At 40.0% G+C, this 23317-nt stretch overlaps 1 protein-coding gene across 2 annotated transcripts in view; it reads left to right on the top strand.

Moving 5' to 3' along the window:
* The window catches only part of RELN (reelin), a 383519-nt gene that overhangs the window by 195431 nt on the left and 164771 nt on the right, over positions 1-23317 (top strand). Inside the window, exons 9-12 of one of the 2 annotated variants that reach the window (XM_078394333.1) lie at positions 4676-4772; positions 7266-7506; positions 19476-19621; positions 22012-22059. In XM_078394333.1, coding sequence (XP_078250459.1) covers positions 4676-4772; positions 7266-7506; positions 19476-19621; positions 22012-22059 — 532 coding nt within the window. The remainder of the gene's footprint in view (positions 1-4675; positions 4773-7265; positions 7507-19475; positions 19622-22011; positions 22060-23317) is intronic. The other variant, XM_078394334.1, reaches the window with a different exon arrangement.

Raw genomic sequence — 23317 nt, 5'->3', positions numbered from 1 at the left:
AGACTGAGTGTGATTCTGATTTTAATCCCACATCTTGGGCGCTAGTTGACCCCACTGGCCCAAAGTCTTATTTGCAAAGTCTCTAATCCTCTGGTTCCATTCACTGAAGAAAATAGCCCAATTCGTACCCCTGGGTTTCTCACCCATAAAGTCTATAAGGTCTCATCATCAGAATGTCCAGGTTTCCAGATTGGTCCTAACAATGAAGGTCAATATGCTCACAGTGAGGGCACCTGGAGGAAGAACTTCCTCTCTAATAATCATGTTCCCCTGATTTTCTTCCTCCCAGAGCTCATGCTCCCACTGCCTCCTCTGCCAGCATCAACTCTGCATGTTGGTTGATCTTCCCACCTTTCTAGTTGGTTTATGCTTATGTTCTCCCAGTAGGATGGGCAGTAAGCAGTTTGGGGTTGTCCAGGTTTTACCTCTCTACTTTGGGGACCTGCAGCTGCACTAGAACTCCCATCAGGGATTTTCCTTGTAAATATAATCCCACTTGCCTGGGAGTTCTGCCTCTTATTCTGGGGACTCCTCCACCCAGTAGGTCCCTGCTCATTCATCCTAGGCATCTCTCCAAGTCTCTGTCTTGGGGTCCTCCTTCAGGTCTTTCCGCTCTCCAGAAACTGCTTGCTTTCTGTCCCTAAGTCTTTGTCACTGGATCTTTTTCCTACAGGTTTCCAGAGGCCTTTTCTTTCCTCCCTCTTCAGCTCCCTCTCTTTCTGTTGTTGTTGTTTAGTCATTTAGTCGTATCTGACTCTTCGTGACCCCATGGACCAGAGCACGCCAGGCCCTCCTGTCTTCCACTGCCTCCTGGAGTTGGGTTAAATTCATGTTGGTCACTTCGATGACACTGTCCGACCATCTCATCCTTTGTCGTCCCCTTCTCCTCTTGCCTTCACACTTTCCCAACATCAAGGTCTTTTCCAGGGAGTCTTCTCTTCTCATGAGATGGCCAAAGTATTGGAGCCTCAGCTTCAGGATCTGGCCTTCCAGTGAGCACTCGGGCTTGATTTCCTTTAGAATGAATAGGATTGATCTCCTTGAAGTCCAAGGGACTCTCAAGAGTCTCCTCCAGCACCACCTTTCTTTCTTTCTTTGGTTCTGTCTAACACTCCACTTTCTCTCTCCTCTTGTTCTCCTCCCCTCAGGTGGCAGGGCTTCCTTTATCTCTGTCATCCACCAGGAATAGAGCACCACCTCCTTCTCTCTAACTGGGCACCCTCCAGTCCCTCAGGCTGACATGACTACATATGCTTCTGTTTGGGTCCTGTTTTCCTGGGAGTAACATGTGGCAGTGTTCCCCTGCGCAGGAAACCTTATGATAGACACTTCAGATGACTGGGTGGGTTCTGGGGGGTCTGGGTTGGAGCACAATGGCTTTCCAACAGTGGAGTCTGTGTTCCTGTCACAGTGAATAAACAGAAAAGGAATGGATAGTTCTACATGACATCCCAAAACCTGGGATCGTGGTTAAGTGTGGCCAAACAAAGTAGGATGCATAAATGAAAGCCAAATTCTGGTTTAAAGCAAGTTTGTGACCCTGATTTGCTCTGACACATTTAGTTAAAACCTTGCTTCCAGGTCATTTATTCACTCATTCAAGTGAAACCAAAGTAAATGAGCTACATTCAGACCATGATTTGTTAAGCCTTAAAGCAGAACTAGGCAAAGTGTGACCCTGGAGGTGCACATGGCTCCCCAAGACTATTTTGGCAAAAAACCTCCCACTCCTGAAAATCTACAAGAGCAGCAATTCACATTTAAATAGGTCACACTCATGATACAAAGAATACTTTTTAAAAAATTTACTATGGACGTCTAGCCAATTCTGTTTCTTAATTCCATTTTTGTTTTCCTTTTGGCAGTCTACCCTGAAGAGTCTTGGGGCAGAAAATTGGTCTGTGGACCCACCAAAGTTGCCCACCTTTAGCTTCAAGTGCTTTGTGAGCACAGTCGTTAATGATGTAATTGCATGATCTTATCGATACTTATAGCAGTGCTTTAAGTGCTCATCCTGATTCTACTTCAGTCTGTCCTTGAAAGTTCAGGAGTAACATAAAACAATTACTTGTTTCTACACGTGGATGCAATTGTTCTGATTCTCTCCTTAGAACAGCTACCTTTGTGCTATTTAAAATGAACTACCTTACTTAATGCTGTTGGAATAGGATTAATTATTATAGTTTATGGTATGTCGTGCCTGTGTACCAGAAGTATAGGAAATGTCAACAGATGGCTTCAATAAAAGTGATTGACCCAGCAGATGGCTAAAAATGGGATATAAATGTTTTTCTTACCTGGTTTATTTTTAATATGGTGAAAAGAAAACAGCTGGGTCAGTAAAAATAAACTAGTGACAGTTGTTAGTGAATTTATGTACCCTTGTTGGTGCAACATTAATTAACCATAGACCTCTCATTTCAACATTCACACAAAGATGTTGGAGCATATTGTACATGTGTAAAAGTTTGAAGTTTTATTTTTTAGCATTTTTTTCTTTTTGAAAAAAATTGTAAAGTGCAGGTGAAAAACAAAAGGTGTGATCACAGATTCTCATTTTTTTTCCTGAGATACATTTTTAGGTCTACACCATACTGAAGATATTTTATTGGAAAAGTTTTACTTGTCTACTTGTACCACCTGTTCATAATGGCCTAGCTGAATACTACTAAGCCTATTTGTTATTTTCAAGGCAGACACCTTTCTGAACCTTATGTGTGATGTGACTGAGGTGTCACAAGCGAGAGAAGAGGAGCCATGACATCGCCTGTGGTGTTGAAACTGTGACAGTGTTTATAACTGACATTGTTGAAACTAACAAATATTTGTGATGTTAAAGTTAAGAGGGGTGACTGGCAGAGATGTGTATGGGGAGAATTTATTGATTTTGTATTAATAAAGGGAAAGGTACAAAGCCCAATTAAAGAGTCTATACAATTTTGGAAGGGGAAAGGGCTTCATAAGGATAAATTATATAGGTGCATATTCCCTAATGGTCCGAGTGGTGGGATGCACTATGTATGTAGAAATTCTTTGAATGTTTTAATTACCTGTTTAAATGTTTTCAGATTTATTAATGTTTATATGTCTGTGTTTATCTGTTTGTCTAAAATATAAAATTTAATTTCCAAAAAACACACACAAACACTTGGAACAGTGTTAGGAACATTTTCCAGAAATGAAATAATTGCGCTTCCATATTAAGAACAGAAGAATTAGATTGTGAAGTGTGTGTGTGTGTGTGTGTGTGTGTATCAGGATCACTCTTTACATGCCATTTCGATAATTTTTTGGTTGGTCTTTGTACTTGTAATTACAAAGACTAGTCCTGCTCTGTGGAACCACAATAACTTTACAGACATAGTGAAGAAAATTAAGAGAGCTGGGAAGCCCTCTCGGGGGAGTAAGATTCTGAGGTCTGGCAGACCACAGTTCTTCGTCACTGCTTTTACTCTAAAGGACAAAAACCTGCCAGAGAAACAAACCTTATGCAATGCTGTTAGAAAGAAGGGGTGTTTTACCCAGTCGAACTGTTACCTGAAGGTAGAAAATAAGTCTAGATCACTCTTGCAATTATTTTATGAAAATTGTGAAGTACCAAGATTTTGTGACAGGTAATTGGATCCAACGTTAGAACATATTCTCAACAGCAAGCTGTCAACCAAGGCCCTCCTCTGAGGTCAGCAAGGCAGCAGGGGGAATGAAGAGAGAAGTTACCTTCAAATGCACAGAGAAGTCCATTCCAGGTATATAATGTTCTTCAGGTTGCATAGACAAATTGACAGTACAAGGCCGTGTGGCAGGAAAAAATGTCTAAAGGGCACGTTTTCCAGGGGCTCTTGCATTAGAGAACAGCAAAGAAAATATGTTCATCTAAAAAACATTATATCCCTGGAATGGACTTCTCTGTGCATTTGAAGGTAACTTCTCTCCCCACTGTGTATAGTAGCAAATTCCTGAATGTGCAAATATATCATGATAACAGGGGGCTCTTTTTTTTCCTGAGGAGGGAAAAGATGACATGGTAATTTGCTCCAGCAGTAAGATCTGCATGGTTCTTCCATGTCTTATTGTTAGTGGCTGTATGAATGCCTTTTCTGACAGAAAGATAAAACATAAAATTGAGTTCATAAATACTGAGTTTGTTTCCACTAAGATTTTTGAGCTAGTTCTTTGTCTTTCCCAGGACCAACCTTAACTTTCAGAGACAGAAGTATCTATGCCTAATGTAGAGTTAGGTGCACTTAAGCCCAGTGATCCTGCAGTAAGGGCTTTGATGTATACTTAGAAATGTGCTTATGTATGTCAGTCTTTGAATGTTTACCTTGGCAAGTGTGGCACATGGCAGTTCATTTTTGCTTTAACATTAGTTGTGCGTGCTCTTTGAATAGGGGGTGTTTAGTAATTTATTGTGGTGTCCACAGGGAAATCTACAGCAGATTATGCTGCACTGCTGTGATTTATCATTTCCACATTATTTCTGACTCAGAGAGCATGCATTATTATGCGTTTTCCTTCAGCAACGGATCAAACCAAATTTCACCATCAATCAAAGAATTTTAAAATATGGAAAATTGATAATGGTAGCAGGGACTCAGTAACATCTAAGTGTCTCTGAAGAATAATTTATTATAGGTCTGTGTTATAACACTTTTAATATTATTGCTCTTCACAGGGTCAGGTTCATGTCGTTTTAGTTACTCAGATCCCGATATAATTGTGTCTTACTCCAAGAATAATTCTGCAGAGTGGATTCAGCTGGAAAAAATAAGGTTTGTTAAAAGCAAACCCCTCCCCATTATCTTGCATTGTTTTAGAATGGCATTGTTTCTTACTTCAGTAATTCAATTCTACTTATTTTAAAATCTCATTTGTCAGATGTTTATTTTGGATGAAAGCTGTACAGGTTTAAAACGCAGAATTTAAATACTAAAGTGGGGAATCAAGAAGTAGCCTTCTGAGAAGAAGTAAAAATTTGTTAATATTGTTGTTTTGTTAGAACCGTTTTAATTGTACCGGAGTGTGATATTATTACCATAGCCTTGTGAACTCACTTATTCACCTCAATGAATGGACAAACCCTTCATTAGTATAGAGAAGGTATCTCCGTTTAAGTGAACCTTTGTGGGCAGATTGTCCTATGTGCAAGTTGACCGTTGGAATGTGTACATCTGCCTGCTATATTCATACATATAAGCTGATCAGTCTGTCTTAGACTCTGCAAAGCTATGCAGTTGGTTTTGCCCCTCTTCCCATGTTTTACCCTGAACTTGCTAACAGAGCAGCAATAGGAATTTGAAGACTGAGATGGAGACCTCGGCAGACTGCTGTGTTTAGTGTTAGGGCTCATATGCTCAACTATGAAGTCATTCTTTGCACCATCTGCTAGATTAAAAATACATCCTTAGTCCAGGCATTTTATATGAATAATTCTGCCCTTTTGCACAGGAACACCATAAGATTTTATTTCCTGATGATTGCCTCCATCAAATTCCTATTGATAATGTTTTTTTTAATACACCAAAGATTTATTCTGTTGCACATTTCTCTAGTAGTTTCCCCTAAATTTGAATCAGTTCGGTGTGGAAGTCCAATGATATTGAACAATAAAAAAATAAATTAGGTGCATCTTCTAAAGCAGCTACTGCCAGGTTTACAAGTCCATCCACTCCATCAAAAGGTGGAAATGTATGGGATTGCCATTGTCTTTTCATGGCTGCTTTATTACATTCCAAAAGTATTGGTTGTTTGCATTTTAGCACCACTTTTAATCTCGGTGGGAGCAGTAATTTTCAGCATGGCAGCTAGCTATTTCAAACAGGATAGAAGATAAAAGTACCAAAATAGTTTATGGTTTAATTTTGATGGCCTGTTGTATACTATACTTTCATCAACATTTTTTGAAAATTGCAGAGTTTTTCCTAAAGAAAATGGTTCTTGCTACAGCAGCATGAAAAGCTGTGAAGTGTTTGCTTTTATTGTAATACATGATATAATTGAATATCCTGGGAACTGAAATGCACTTTGAGAAAGTATTTTAAGTGTTTGAGAAGCACACAGGAGACCAGATTTTTTTGCTTTCCAGGTCTAAAATCTTTCAAATAAGAGGGCAACCTAACAGGAAGCACTCCTGCTCATACCTCATGGGATATGCTTTTGCATAATTCTCATTCATTTCTGTGAGACACGCACAAGAGTGGTTGCCCTGGAACTGTGTTCACGGGTAACAATAGTCTTCAAGCTCATAGCAGTATTTCTGTGCTACTTCTGTGTCTGTGATGAGGCACAGTATCAAAGCAGACACATCAGGCAACACAGTAGGGTGGCAAGGTAGCAAGATGGCAGGGTGGGCTGGTAGTTGTTGCCTTATGGGTAGGTTCTAGTGAATAGCACACTTTGATCAAAGCTAGAGGTAACCTCAGATTTTCTGACCCTCTGCTTCTATTCCATCTCTCTGAAGTGCTGCCTCCTTGCTTGAAAAAGGGCGATTTTTAGCAGGCTCTTTGTCCCAGATCCTTCGACTTCTTCTTTGTGGCTTCCTCTGTTGAAACACTAGACAAGTATGGCAACCTGAGAAATATATTACTCCTTGTTGCTCACGGGATGATGTCCATGAACATCCTGGCCCCAGACTTGTAGGCTCTTGCCAGCCAGCTCCAGATTGAATAGGATCCTAACAAGCCTGAGATTAGGATCTGCAATCGGCAGCCAAGTATCTTGGACTCCATCAGCTCATCCCACAACTGTGACTCAAGAGATCCATGCAAAGTCCAAGGCACTCCAGTTCACTTACATGGGGCTTACTCAGTATTCCTCCTTTAGGATTGTGTCCACATCAGTCGGTATGCTTAGCTGCAAATGAAAAAATTACCCATTTTTAGCAGTGTAGTATCTGGAGATCATATAATTTTTGAAAACGCTTCATAATACAATTAAACTGTTAACTGAGAAGAAATCAGGATTGAGTAGTATGTTTACAAATTGAGACATCTTTATTAAGGAATATGACGGTGGCAGTAGAATAACAATCATATTTATATTTATTTAACAATTATATCACTGTATGCAATGTAGTTATTAAGCTGTTTGTAATCCTGAAGATGACAGGATGTGTTTTCCTTGTTGAAAGCTTGATTTTTATTTTTTTTATTTTTTAAATTACTTGGAAGCTAAACCTGTGAAGTTGCTTCAGCCAATTATGTCTGTTTGACTGGGATTGGTCAACTTTTTCAATCATATTTATTTTGCATTGTCATATCTTACAGAGCTCCTTCCAACATTAGCACCATCATTCACATTCTGTACCTTCCTCAAGAAGCCAAAGGAGAAAATATTCAATTTCAGTGGAAGCAGGAATATGTGCATGCTGGTGATGTGTATGAAGCCTGCTGGGCATTGGACAACATTCTCATCATAAATGCAGCTCACAGACAAATTATTCTGGAGGATAATCTTGATCCTGTGGACACTGGCAACTGGCTGTTTTTCCCTGGAGCCACTGTTAAGGTTTGCTTAATTTTGGTTTTTAATTTGTCAGCCATTTACCTCATACAGTATTTAGTCTTCTGCTGAGCCTGCTGAGTAACACACACACTTTTCAATGAAATAAGAGCAGGAAGATATGTGTCCCCTTATAATTATTCCACTTTGTCAGATAATTTTCCCCCAATTATAACACCAAATAGTATGGCAATTTTGTATGCAGTTATTATGTCAAAGGTCATCTAGAAGAAAATGCCTAAAAACAGACCAGTCTAATAAAATAGTGCTGTATTTCTGAAAGGAATGTAGGGCTTACTATTTTGTATTTGGTCACCATTCTCCTCCACTGGCTCAGTAGCATAAAGGCAGCAATTCATTATGGTTTTCCCATTACCCAGTCATTCTGCATCATCAGACTTGCAATGTCTTTGTATGCATCGAAGTATTTATTTATTTCCTTGCTTGCTTGTTTATCAACTACATTCCCTCTTTTTATTCAGAGTATCGGCAAGCAGCTTACACGATGAATTAAAATAGCAGATTATAGGTTTGTGTGTGTGTGAGTAAATGTGATAAGCAGTATAGAAAATCATATTAAAACATGGAAATGCAGCATACAAGAGCATCACAGAAAAAAAATAAGGAAAATAATACCCCGCATTATCCAGGAACAGACAGAACTGGCAGCTAAGAACAGTTTTTAATCATAATATATTCATGGCCTTTTGGAAGGCCAGTAGTGAGTGGAGTAGGAAGGGCCAGGCTAGAGATGTTGGAGCCAGTGTGTGTGTCTGTGTGTGTCCGTGTCTATATGTGTACATGTCCTCCATAAACCTACCATCATGAAAGGGCCCTATCTTGTATGCCTCATTTCTGACTGACCCATTGTTATGTGGGCTGTAATGTCTGCTCTGAGATTTGGATGTCTTCTGAAGACCTACCTGTTTGCTCAGGCTTTCCCGTGTGCTCTTTAGAGATTGTGTAATGTCTGTTGTTTGAAATCCTGCTGCAGTTCTATTGTTATATATTGCTTATCTTCATTGGATAGCTCAGTATGTTGGGAATACTTGGCCATAGGGGCAGGCTCAGGAGTTCTAACTGTGTCTCCCAGGAGAAGAGCTGATCCATGTAGCCTTGGGCAAGCGGCATAGTCCTAGAGCACCTCCAGAAGAAAGGAATGGTAGACAACAACTGAATTCTCGAATTCCTAGGAAACCCTGGTAAGGGTTGTCATAAACTGGAATCAACTTGACGGGAGATGGTTATTATATTATTGTTTACATGTTAAATAATAATGGTTTGGAAATGATGCTAAATAAATAAACAGATCGGAATCAGATGTTAGTGGAACACTCAGATGAGACAAGGCAGATGTACTGGCTCCAAACCATATATGGCTTCAAAGGTTAGTATTAGTATTGAGTAGCTGACAGAGCTGATTAGTATCAGAATGAATTATTGTGTCCATTCTGCTGTAATCTGGACAACTTGCCTCCTGTCAGGACTTTTCAGAGGCAGTTTATTTCAGATGAGCATGTTACACTCCTCCAATCCAGATGTTGACACAATAATACTATTCTTCACTAGATCCCCTAATTCAAAACAAGGATGTTGTGTACATCTCAGGGTGGACAGTTGGAACTGAGTTATTTGAATTGTTACTACTAGCTCAACACCCAGAAACATCTACAAGCGACAAACCTGAATTTTCAGGAGCCATGTAACACTACTTACAAAAAGAAAGCATTTCCTGCTCCAACAGATGAACTTCCCCATCACACAATCTGGCTTTTTTTGGGGGGGTCTGGATTATATTTGTTTGATCACATTTGGACCTCCAAGTAGCAGTTTATAACCGCCTTTCTAAGTTCTGCTAAAAAGGTATGGCAGTGGGAGTGTTGACTATTATCAGCATATTAATGACACTGCAGCCTACATTTCCAAACAATTCACTTCACTGGTTTCAGGCAGATGTTAAACAGCATGGGTCCAGACCATTAGTTCCTTCCAGGAAAATGTAGAACTGGGTATCTGCTCAAGCTCATACATTCTTCCTAAATGTGATATGTTGAGACCTGCTGATCATTATTCTTTTCCAAGGGATCTAATTGAGTCTTCTTCAGTACAGGTCATTATTCCTGTTTCTTTTAATACATACCATTTACTACCCATCCTCAAAGAGGAATTTATAATCTGCAGCATATGAAAGGCATGCACCAGTCTAGCAGATTTTACTAGCCCAAAGGCACATCACTGACCCATCTAGTGGCACTTCTATATGAATCCATCTCTGTCCTTATTTTCAATTTCTTCAAAACAGAGCCAATAATTTAAGTATCAAGGGGGAGTGGACTCAATGGCCTTATAGGCTTCTTCCAAATCCATCATTCTGTAACTCTTATGTTTTACATTTCCAGAAACCACATGTGTACTCTGGGTGTTATGTTACAGAGGTAAAGGGTCTAATATGAGAACAATATTTCAACAGAAAGAAGATGTCATTTAATTCAGATATATTGATAGAATCAGCATTCTTATAGTACAGCCCTCCATGTAGCTAAAAAATCTAGGATGAGGACCACCCAATCACAACAGGTTTTAAGTCCTGTACATTGCTATGTCTTACCTATAATACTGCAATGTTGTGCACATGTCAGGGTGCAATGCTTGTTGGTAACATTTGCTGGGGAACACAAGCAGAAAGATGTCACTGTCATTGTGTTTCACTTTTAGGACTCCTATATCTGCTTGGTCACTAAAAATGTTGGGCTAGGATTAGAAATAACTCTTGCTCTGTTCTTATTATTTCATTCAGAGTTAAGTGCGCACACTTAAATTTGTTTCATGAAATTAAGTACTATATAGATGTTCATTGGCTCATGCCTTTGAAAAAACTGAAAAGGCAACTTCTTCATTAAAAATGGATTTGCCGTTCTAGGGACCATGATCCACAACCCTGCTACAAACCGAGACAATAAAAAAGACTTGTTTTTGTCTGGAATTTATACAGTCAGTACTTACCATAAACAGTGGGACTATAACAGAATCCAAAATGTGTAAGGTGTGCACGCTACTTTATTTGAATTTATTGGTCAATGAATAAAATGTTTTCTGATTTCTTTGTATCTTTTAATATGGGGAGGGAATAAGTAAAGGTGTTTTAAAATAGTTTTAATTTTTTTGTTGTTTACATGTTTGAAGATGAAGATATGACTTATAGTGTGGTGCTGTGTGACATGTTTCTTCTTTTCCCCCTGTAACATTCTGCTTACTGCGGTGCTTGAATAGTTCAAAAACAATATACAGCCCTTTTACAGTGTGCCTTCTTAGTGATGAATATTTTGTTGTAGCAACCATTGTTGTAGCAACCATTGAAGGCTGTAGAAATCAATTAAAATATTTAGCATATGAAATTTTGAAATCTGATTTTACCTGACTGTAATTTCTGTGGGCAAATCTCTTCAGAATGCCTTTTATTTTACAATGCCTGTTCACCCCCACACACTTTTTTCAATCTCTGTCAAGACATATGCAGCTATACAGAGATGGATCCTTTAGTAAAGTATAAATGTATAACAAGTACAGCTTAGCTTTGTTTAGTAGAATTGCTCTTGTTTAGCAGTTGCATGCAACTCCTGAAAAGGCTTATAGCAAAAGTGGGTGAATTAGAGATTAGATATGTACTAAAGGCTCATAAAATGCTTGTCAGAATTCCCTTTCAAAACCAGCTGAATAAAAAGCATGCATATGCCAGATAGGATAGTGGATTAGTTTACTAACCTTTCATCTCTCTAAGCCTCCATACAGTTTTAGAGGATAAATTAAATGAATTTGTCAATCTAATCCCCATCTGATGTTTGTCCATATTACACCTGGTATACTGTAGAGGCTGGCTGTTCACCCTGAAGGATATTTCATATAGATATTTATTTCTAGTATACCTCCTAATGCTGCTCACAGCCTTTTAACCAGAACTTCCAAAAGTAGGACAGAATACAGATAAACTGACCATTTATGGTAGGTAAGCTCCAGAGCAACCAGATGTAGAAACATGCGAAGAATAGCTGTTGTGGTTAGGGAGCATTTGCTGACAAGAAAAGGTGATCAGTAAAAACAGAAGAAATATTTGGGACATCATTTAAAAATATTTCACAGACTCATTACACCTCATTTAGAAAAAACACATCACTGTGATGATACTAGATAAGGAATTCTTGACACTGGAAGCAGTGTTTTCCTCATTACATGCTGACTTTTGAGATTTTTTGTTCTGAATTGATGCATGCATATGGCCTTCTGTTTCAGTGTAAAGACTGAATGCTGCATCTTTGCTGTTAGAAAAATTCATCCTATTACTATGCAGTTATGCAACAGGGTCAGTGGAGTCAGGACTGCCTTGTTTATCCCATGTGGTAGCCCCGGTATTAGTATCCTGTTCATCCCTATTGGGAGAAGTAATGCAGCAGAACTGCCACTTCTTGTAGGGAGTGCCCTTCCTGTGGGAGATGTGTCCCTCTGGGAGCATGTGCATCAGCAAAGGAGCTGCCCAACACTAATTTAAGATTTCTGAGGTGGTGGTCAGGGCCAGCATGGCTTGAGCCAGAAGGGATTAAGGGGGAGAGGGGCAGGGATTTGAGGCAGGTAGGGGCAGGAAAATTTGAGGGAGACCCATAGAAAGAGGAGGCCAAGTAGGTCAATGCTAGGGAAGGAGTACCCCCAGGTGTCCATGGCTGACAGAACAAGGACATCAACTACAGAAGTCCCCATATTTATCCTTGAGCACCTTGCCCAGTGAGAGGTGTGGCCCATTCTGACACAAAAGAGATGCAAGAGGAGAAAGCCACACTAAGAACTGAAAGAGGAGCATGATGACCATACTTGCCCTTAGTGGCCAGCAAGAAAGACTGAACCTAGCTTGGGAAAGTGAATGTAATTGCTCCTGTCCTTCTCACTCAGGGACATGGTATCTGAGAATCGGGCTCGTTGGCACGCTACCAGGGAGGCATCCTGTATTCTTAGGGCTGAATAAACAAGCGTTCATTAAATTCATACTAGAGAATGCCTTATATAGCCATGGGTCCCTTTGACACTCCTCTCCCCATAGAGGACCTGAGGGTTTACAAATTATTTATAGGTAATTGTTTCTTACTCACCAGTGTCAAATGATATGAATTGTCCTCTTCAAGCTGGAATTAGAACCCATGAAGTGCTGGGCCAGGCCTGGAGAAACTGACCTAGAATATTAGCACCATGAGTAGTGGTATACTAGCAACAGCACCTGGAGCAGAGTACCAGGAATATTAGCAATGTAACAGAAAGTGAGAGTTAGATGCTACAGGTCTTAGGATGGCTCTCTGGGACAACTGGAGGTCAATGAGATTTTAATCCTATTCATTCAAAAAATGTATGTGTATCTCAAGTATAGAAGAAACTAAACCATAATGGCCTTTCCTCCTTTGGTAGGGTTGCCAGATACATGTGTACAAAAAGGAGGACATAGAAAGCCAAAAAGGAGGACAAAGGAGGACATATTGGGGGGGGGGGGTCTGTGCACAGGGTGGGGTGGGGGGCATGTCACTTTTGGAATTAGGTATTAGGGAGAGTAGCTCTTTGATCATGGGGCAATACCATAACCATTCAACCTACTCAGTCTTGAAAGGTCAAGACTGGGAAAGTTACATTTTTTGGACTACAAAACTCAGAATCCACTGGCCACTGTGTTTTCTTGTTTTAAAAATGTTTAAAAAATGAAAACAAAACAAAACAAATCTACATATACACTTACTGTGCTCCCAGGACCAATGGAGACAATCTATTCCTCCCTTTAATGGAGATCCATCCCCTTTGTTTTATTTATTGATTTTTTTATTTTAATAAAAGCATAATAAAGTGAAATAAAAAGTTTAAAAATTTGTGTGACAAATTTGAAACACTTTATAAAAACCAGGAAAAAAACAGAAGGCGTGGATTTCTCTCTGCTTGAGAAATGCAAAGGGTGGAGAAAATGGATTTGCAGACACACAAACACACACACAAAGCCATTTTCTCCACCTTGAGCAATTTCTCAAGCTGAGAGAAATCCACGTGTGTGTGTGTGTGTGTGTGTGTGTGTGTGTGTGTGTGTGTGTGTGTGTGTGTGTGTGTGTGTGTGTGTGTGTGTGAGATCCAGCTCCCACAAGCATGGGGGGTAACTCTGCATATGCTCCTGGACCTGGAAACGCACTCTGTACATGCCCCAGAGTCTCAGGGCAGAAGAGAGGGATAAAAGTGCCTCCTGTTCCCCAGCTTTAGGAGGAGGGAGGGACCGGACCGGCCCCTATTTCCCTGGTTTTGAACCACCACCAGCCCAAACCCCAGAACAGCCTCCCCTCCAGCAGGCAAGCAAGTGCACACTCACTTCACTCCTGTCCAGGTTTCCATCCATCCATCCATCTCTCTCACTCCTTCCTGCCTTATTCAGCTCCCAGGCAGGAGCAGCCATCCACAAGCCGGGGATTGATTGCCTGGGGCTGTCAGCCCTAAACAATCAAGCCACCTTATCTCCCTCTGATCTCTCTGAAAGAACCCGAGGATTTACAAGGGCTGCAACCAAGGAAGTAACAGGGAGAGGTTGGGCTGCAGGGGGTGGGGGTGGACATACAAAAGCCGGACATTTTGAAGTTTTTTAGTTTTGCCTGCTGGAAGGAGGACATGCTCCTCAAAAGTAGGACATGTCCTCCTTTTGCTGGACGTCTGGCGACCCTATCCTTTGGCCTTTCCTTGACATGAAGGTGACCCAGGGCCTCAATAGCTAGAGGGGTGGGGCAGGGTCTTGTTGTTCCACTGGTTCCCAAGCAGTTGGTCTGAGGAAATATGTTAGTTGACATTCAGGTCAGCCAGTATTTGGATCCAATGCTCTGCGCTGAAGCAAACTGATTTTAGATGTAACCTATAAAGTTGTCTTGTATCTTTTTAAACTGATGTCTGGCCGTGACTGACTGCCTCACTCTGCAACATGCAGACTGATTTCTTCTGTGGAAAGTACCTGTACTACTGCCTACACCTACTATGCAAGTCTGATGGCTGCTTGGAGATTTTCCATTCAGTGAAAGAAAGCCACGTGGCAACTCCACCTTACATGTGACATGCCACAGAAACCACATGAAGTTGTTTCCATAGTTTGCATAATTAATGTAGTTCCTTAGTTCCTTTCCTGTGTTAACAAGCCATTGTCACTTTGTCTATTATCTTGTCGTTCATATATGTATAAATATCTTGTCTCAATTCCAACAAACATGGGCCTGATGACACAGAGATGTATGAGGCAGCGTCTGTTTGACAGTTGCATGTTTGAATAGGAGAAGTGCACAATTATTAGCCAATGATGCAACTAGCACATTTTTGCAAAGTATATATAAACTCAATACACATGAAAATAATCACAACTTTTAGTTGAATGTTTATGGAAAGAGCTTCATCCTCAAGCTCATTTAGAAAGATCTTCATTTTCACCACTTAATTCTGAATGATCTTAGGCATCCTTCAATCTCAAGAGACTATGGTAACGTGCTCTATATGGAGGACTTGGAACAGCATCTAGTGTAACTGTGAAGGCCAATTTGAAGACAAATACAATCTGTCCCCTGTCCTACTCCCTGATATTGCTGGTTTCGGGACTGCCTCTTTGCCTCAGCCTGCTGGACAAGTGTCTCTTCAAAATGGGAGAGGCCAGGATCCAGCACCTGCCTCCAGGCTGAACGCTCAGATGTTAAGGTTTCCCATCTGTTGAGGTCCATTCCTGAGGCCTTCAGATCTTGCTTACAGATATCCTTGTATCACAGCTGTGGTCTCCCTCTGGTGCGATTTCCTTGCACTAATTCTCCATACAGGAGATCTTTTGGAATCCAACCATCAGCCATTCTCATGACATGCCCAAGACAATGTAGCTGTCACTGTTTAAGTAATGTATACATGCAAACAATTCCAGCTCATTGTAGGACTACTCCATTTGGAACTTTGTCCTGCCAGGTGATACCAAACTTGTGTCGGAAACAACACATATGGAACATGTTCAGCTTCCTCTCCTGCTGTACTCAAAGGGTCCAGGACTCACTGAAGTACAGGAGTGTACTCAGGACACAGGCTCTATTGACCTGAATCTTGGTATATGCCATCAGCTTCTTATTAAGCCATACTTTCTTTGTGAGTCTGGAGAACATGGTAGATGCTGTGCAAATGCGTTTATCCATCTCGACATCAAGGGAGAGAGTGCTAGAGATCGTAGAGCCAAGGTTTGTGACACAAAGTCATGAACAATCTCCAATTGTTCTGTGGAGATGATAATAGAGGGAGGTGAGCCCATGCCCTGGCCCAGGACTTGTGTTTTCTTCAGGCTGATTGTTAATCCAAAGTCTTGGCAGGCCTTGCTAAAATGATTCATGAGTTGTTGGAGGTCTTCAACAGAGTGGGCAACAACAGCTGCATCATCGGCAAAGAGGAAGTCCCGCATGCATTTCAGTTGGACTTTGGTCTTTGCTCTCAATCTAGAGAGGTTAAAGAGTTTTCCATCTGATCTAGTCCGGAGATAGACACCTTCTGTTGCAGTTTCAAAAGCATGCTTCAGCATGACAGCAAAAAAGATCCCAAACAGGGTCAGCGCGAGGACACAGTCCTGTTTCACTCTGCTTCGGATGTCAAAGGGATCTGATGATGAGCCATCAAAAACTGCAGTGCCCTTCATTTCTTCATGAAAGGACCTGATGATGTTAAGGAGTTGAGGTGGACACCCAGTCTTGGGAAGTATTTTAAAAAGGCCATCCCTGCTAACTAAATGAAAGACCTTTGTGAGATCTATGAAGGCCACAAAGAGTGGCTGTTGTTGTTCCCTGAATTTCTCCTGCAACTGTCTGAGGGAAAATACCATGTCAATGGTGGATCTATTAGCTCGAAATTCACACTGTGATTTTGTTTCCAGGTGCCCAACTTTAGGGCAGAAGTTTTCTTATGAATTTCTTAATTCTGAATTATAGCAATTACTGTTAAGTATGTTACTATACATAAATGCACATTATTAGCGCTGGGATCTTCCATCTATCTGCTAGCAGATTTACAGGAGATCCTCTATGTTTTTATCTAGAAATAAGTCCCACTGAGTTCAATTGGGGCTTAAGTGGATTGTCAACTTAAAATTTAAACAATCCAGGCACTAATATAACTCATTCCCAGGAAGACACAATATCTAATTTATAGCTCAGCAAACAATGCCATTTTAATTACTTTTCTCCATCATGGTTTTTCTTTCCTCTCCTTCGTATATCTAATCTGTTTTCATTGCTTAGGTTTTAATTAAGAAAACCCACTCTCCTCGCTAAGGAGCTATCTGCAGTGGTGAAAATAATCACTTAAAATATTACAGCCATTTAAAAATTGGCTGCTATCAGAAAAATGGTTTCAGTTTGCTTACAAACAATGGTATAGTTTTCATTTTAAAATACGGTTTGCATTTGTATTTTATGCAGCTACCTAGCCTAACCTTCTAAAAGCACTCTCTCCTTTCTATTTCTGTGGTCTGAGTGAAAACTTCTTAATGGCGAGAATGGATGGCTCTCTAATGTAAAAATCTGCAGAAAGATTTCTTTCCATCTGTCACCAGCCCTTTGCAAGCTGGCATCACCCAAATGCCTGATATATCCATTCCAGTGTAACCAGAGTCACCAAAAAATAAATTGTGAAGCTACAGCTGTCCGAAAGAATGATCATGCCCATTAGGCCATTGAGGGATATCAGAGAGAGGCGCTTCAATATTTGTCTTTGGAAAAAAAAAGACTTTAATAAATGTTAGAAGAAAAGACAGCAAATGTTTTAAAAGCCTCAGAGGTGGAATCGCTTACCAGGAAGCAAACTTGGAAATATGTGACTCATGACTGAAGTTCAAAATCTATTAAGACTGAGGAATTTAGCACTGATGTTTCCTGCTGATGTTGTATCTTTGGCTGGGAAAATTACATCAGTTTGTTACTCTGTCTTCTGTTTGTCAAGTAATGAGAGTCTATATAGACAAGGGAAATGGGGGTTGATGGGGAGTGTTTATTGACTAACACTTTTGAACATAAAAAACAGGGAAAGGAAGTGGGGATTTCAAAGCTTTATTCATCTGTATTGAATCTTTTAGTCTGTAAGTGTACAAAACCCTCCATTATTTTGATAGAAATTTAATGTGTTTTTTTGGCATTGTTCCAAAGCTACACTTATACTTTATTTAGTACAGTCATCTGCATGTATAATATACCCTGAGAGACAAAGTCCTGTGAGTTGGATGAACTGCCAATAAATCTATTCTGAAGTCTGTTTATAATTGTTGGGTGACCTTGATCAAAACATTTTGCTTCTGTTTACCCGATTCTATTGCTCTTGCCAAAAGCATGCATCTCCAGACTGTAGCTGAATTGTCACTTGTGGGCTGGTTCATATTCACTGGGCTGAGCTGCAATTTTCCGTGATCTTTTCTAAGATTCTACAGATGTGAAGACAGAATGGATCAGCATGGATTGACTTTTGTCATTCCATTGCAACTGCAGCTTTCCAAGTTGCATTAGGAACTATTAAATAAGCTGCTACTTTATATGCAACCAAGTATAAAAACAATGAGGTGGATGAAAAGCTTTATTCTTGCAGTGTATTCCAGACCATTGTGGCCCTTCATTAGGGAAATTCTGAGTAAAAAAAATCTCAGTCAATTGTTATTGCACTTCATTCTCCTGTATGGCACATCTATGATGTAAAAGAGCCTCGTGGCGCAGTGGTTAAACTGCTGTACTGCAGCCAAAACTGTGCTCACGACCTGGGGTTCAAATCCCAGGTAGCCGACTCAAGGTTGACTCAGCCTTTATACTTCCGAGGTCAGTAAAATGAGTACCCAGCTTGCTGGGGTGGAGGGGCAATGTGTACCCTGCATGATTAACTTGTAAACCACCCAGAGAGTGCTTGAAGCACTATCAGGCAGTATATAAGCAGCACGCTTTGCTTTGCTTTGCTTTGACCAGTGTGGAGTTTGTCTTATTTTCATAACCTTAAGGAAGCGGTTTTATTATCAGACTTTCTAGTTAACTGCAAAATTGTTGCATGCTCCAGCAAAACAGACTGTGAGTTTCATCTCAGTGTGTCTCAAATGAGGCAGAATAAATCAGTGGTGTCTGATTAGACTGTTGTGGAGAATTATTCTTGGTTTGGAAGCCAGTTTTCTTCTCCTTCTTTTCATTTATTTCCTACCAGAGGTTGAATAGCATTATGACTAGCTTAAACACTCTAAATGTGATACTGTGTTGCACCCAAACTGTTTCTCAATGTAGATGGAGAATTCAGATATTTGAGCATCCTGACTTGTCAAGGGAGATTAAATTGTGCAGTGGGGGTTTATACATCGTCTCAAAAGTACAGTCATTCCCTGGGACTGTAGTATCCCAGTTGAGATGAGCATGGAAGCTTCGGAGCACAACTCCAGATAATTTTTAACCATGAGTATTTCATAGAAGGACTTTGTTATCTGTAATCTTTAGTTTTACTCTCTCTCTCTCTCTCTCTCTCTCTCTCTCACTCACTCACACACACACACACACACACACACACACACACACACACACACACACACACACGATTACAGATAACAGTTTTTTCATGGCAAACACAACGTTAAAACTTGTCTATATTTAATGTATTACAGAAACATTTTTAGACAGTCATGCATATTCTTAATATGCATTTTTTTAAAAATTCTTAAAAGATTTGGCTAGAATAAAATAACATTGGGAGCAGCCCAAAAGATGACTGAAAAACTGACAGTACCGTAATGAATTATTCAGGACTAATACAGAAGAATTAAATGCTTACTCTCTCTTGGTTTAGATTCTGTAATCAGCCAGTTGCTAAATAATTTAATGGCTTTCTCAGAGTTGTAGAAAGCTGCTATTACAAAACTGATTTCATAGATACCTCCTGTGTATTATTTTCATCTGCAGCATAGCTGTCAGTCAGATGGGAATGCAATTTACTTTCATGGAACGGAAGGCAGTGAGTTAAATTTTGCCACAACACGAGATGTGGATCTTTCTACTGAAGACGCCCAGGAGCAATGGACTGAAGAGTTTGAGAGCCAGCCCAAAGGGTGAGTGTTCATGGCCTACAGCGAGAGATAGATGGATATGTGGCCTTCTTCTTGGGGGGTGGGGTATCCAGGGACAGGAAATCTGAACTAAGCTCTTTTGCTTGCTTTGAGCAATAAGTGTCTGTTGGTAAAAATGCTGTCAGGGACTTTTTGAGGGATAAACTGGTTGAAAAGTGCCACTTGCTCCAGAATGATATACAAATGAGTTTCCAAGAGCATCCACTTTTTTTGTTGCAGAATGTGGTCATGAATCTTAAAAAATTTTCACAACTTTGAAAAAAAAATCCTAGAATGAAGTCGCTAGAAGGTACATCTCATTTCATAATCCATAGACCAAAGAAAGCATTCCTATGCTTATCACAACTTATTCTCATTAAGGTTTATAGGATTGACAGCCCAAATCCTAAATAAATCTTACAGAGGTAACTTCAAAGAAACAGGATCCAGATAAAGGTTAATTTAAATGTAGGTGTGCTGTATTAAGTGGATTGCATACTCCAGCTCAATTCCTCCAGTGCCTGAGATCTGTGATGTACTTTATCCAGTTTCAGAGAAGCAAATAAATGTTAGAGGCATGACCATTGAAGTGTATGTTTTTATTACAAACTCAGCTACTAGTCTTCAGCTGTCATTAACTTTTCGGATTGCTATATTATTGTTGCTACTGTTTTAAACAAAGCTTTGGTTGGACTTTATGCTATTTTGAATATTTCATTTAGAAACCAAGTTTAATTTACAAACTTATTGCTCTCATGAAGCTTCAGAATGGCAACAACAGTAGGCGACATGCAGTTATAGAGCCACATACTGTATATCCCCAGAGGCCCACACATGACCTAAACACCCTCAGGGCCCCAGCAACCCCATTTTTAAGGCTTAGAATACCCTTGTGCCCTCTGAGGCACCTGGAAAAGATGTTGTCATTTTTCAGGGCTCCATTTTCAAACTTTATTATTTCTAAAATATATATATACATTTCTAAACAAGACTTAAAAAGCAAGAGTATTTTCTATTTTTTTCTTTCTCATTCCAACAAATATCGTCCATTGCTCATAAAATTTGTCTGTACTTGCAAATAATTTCCTTGCACCTTCCAAGAATTTGACCAAAAAAAATGCCCTCTAAGGTCGACGGATAAGTGTTTGTATTAAGAAACAGCTTGAAGGAATAGCATGCAAATATAGGAGTAGTAGGAGTAGGAAGAAGAGGAGGAAGAGGAAGAGGAAGAAGAAGAAGAAGAAGAAGAGGAGGAGGAGGAGGAGGGAGGAAGGAAGAAGGAACGAATGAACGAATGAACAAACAAACAAACAAACGAATGTCTGGATCATTGACATTGCAATTCCAAGGGATGCCAGAGTTGAAAATAAAGAATTGGAAAAACTAACAAAGCACAGAGTCCTGGCAATTGAAACGTCTCATCTCTGGGAGAAACACACCTCAGTGGTCCCCATAATCATTGGGGCTTTGTGAACAATATCAAGAAATTTCACACAGTACTATAAGGAGTTGCAGATCTCAGAAATCACACCATCAGAGCTACAGAAAACGAGAATACAGTATTAGGAACAGCATACGTACCACTTCAATATTTAACAGATACTTAGGTTTTTGGTTAAAACTTGTATCTGTTCTATAATACCAGTCAATGTTTTTATAATTTTGACCATGCCTGGAGTTTTTGAATAATAATAATATGCCATCAAGTCAATTTGGACTTATGGTGAACTTTTTCTGGGTGTTCCAGGTAGAGAATGCCCAGTGTTGGATTATCATTCCCTTCTTCTGGAAGTGCCCTGGCACTGTGCAGCTTACCCAGGGCCACACAGGCTGGCTTTGCTGGGATGCACAGTGGGAATTGAGCTCCCAATCTCTGGCTTTGCAGCCTGAGACCTAAACCATTAAGCTATCCAATAACAATAAATAAGTCTAACTTGTTACCCCCCTACATGTAGAATCTCCATTTATCAATGCAAATATTGTTTTTTTAATCTCAGCCCTCCATATGGTATTGTCTTAGTAAAGCAGTCAGTTTGTTCCATATTTGACTTCTCCAACCATTTTAGTACAGTGGGGTGGGAAGAATTGGGGATTACAGAAAGGAATATTCCCTCCAAGGTCCAGGGACAGGTATTTGTAGCCTATCATTTGACACTCCCTTACAATCTCCCTACTATTCACATGTCAGTCCAGGCTTCTGCACTGTTTTTGCTAGTTCCAGCTGTTGTAGTATGTAAGACCTTTCTGGATAGGAATTACTTAGGTGTACAATTTACATTGGTATACTTTATGGTTATCATTATTGATTATTAACTGTTAATATCATTCCCTCTTGTTCACACGTTTTATGATGAACACTTTAATTCTGCGATCACACACTGTTTCTTTCACAGAATCCCTGCCTCACGCAATGCACAGGAACGGCGATGTTCAGAGAATGGGTAGCTATTCAGCATTTCTTCCTGTCCTTTCTTTCTCTGATGCTTCTAGGCTTTATGTTTATCGTATAGTATGAGGCAGGGATCCTGTTGGCCAAGAATTGGATGTGATCATATATGCATAATTATTCTGTTGCATAAGAAAGTTGAGTCAGTTAGTTCAAATTACCCACTTTACACTAATGTTTGGGGAATTTAATTCTGCAAATTTCAGACTCTTTCAATGTAATGTGATAAGAAAGCCCTTTGTATACGTAGATGTGATTATATAGTAAGAAGACAATCAACAGCGCAGTTTAATTTTTCTGGTAGGCATCTCTATTGCTTCTGAGCTAAAATGCCCCGTTGTTTTACCATCCTGACTGAAATTTCCAAAGATATGGAGGGACACTTCAGAAACTCTTGGAGACATACATCCAAGGGGGAAATGCCCAACTAACTTTCTCCTGGTAATATCTATGCCACCAACTGCAATCTGGCTCCTTTTTCTCAGTGACTTACCTCTTTCCAGAAAATGTCAAAGTGAGCAGGGCCACTGCTAAGGGTAGGCAGTGGGGATGGATGTCGCCAACACCAGCTGCAAAGTAGTATGGTGCTTGGCAGGCTGCCTGAAGAAGGAGATGGTGAAATGGCCACTTGCCCTGCCTGGGTATACAGCTGCTAGGAAGCTTGGAATATTCTTGCTGCCAGGGGCACCACAAGTAGCAAAAAGAGCATGTCTTAAAGCCCATCCCATGCAATTTCGTCTTTGGATGCAAAATAGTGCAGAATTGTTTGTTAGGTGATGCTTGGAGGTGCTTCTGTTCTTGGAGGAGATAGCAACTCCCTTTCAGCAGTGTAGGACCTGTTTTAGTTGCCTGGTGAATGAGGGTGCACAAAATGGCAAACGGTGTGATGAGGCAAAGCTAAACCTGCTGACTCTGTAGTCACTGGCTAGTGGTCACAGTAGAGGCATGAATGTAAATGTTTGTTTATTTTCTTCTTGAAACTGAGAATGATGACAAGGTATTGGGAAACATTAAAAGCATTTTAAAGCATTTTTTATACTTTGGGACTTACGCAAAAAAGTCAGAAGCAGCTTTTGTGCAAAACTGAGGGTATTTGCTTAAAAATGGATTTCTGTTTTTTAAAAAGCTTTGTTTTTTTGTAATTGCCCTGTAGAACGTTTTTGCACAAAATAACAGAGGGGTTTTTTCCCCTTTTTTTGCATGAAAAACATGGTTTTCCTAATCTGCTGCTAATATTATAAGGGTAGGTCTTT

This window comes from Pogona vitticeps, chromosome 5 (assembly GCF_051106095.1).
Source record: "Pogona vitticeps strain Pit_001003342236 chromosome 5, PviZW2.1, whole genome shotgun sequence".
In the NCBI taxonomy this organism is placed as follows: domain Eukaryota; kingdom Metazoa; phylum Chordata; class Lepidosauria; order Squamata; family Agamidae; genus Pogona; species Pogona vitticeps.
The sequence above is the reverse complement of the archived record's forward strand: the minus strand, read 5'-3'. Positions and strand labels throughout refer to the sequence as shown.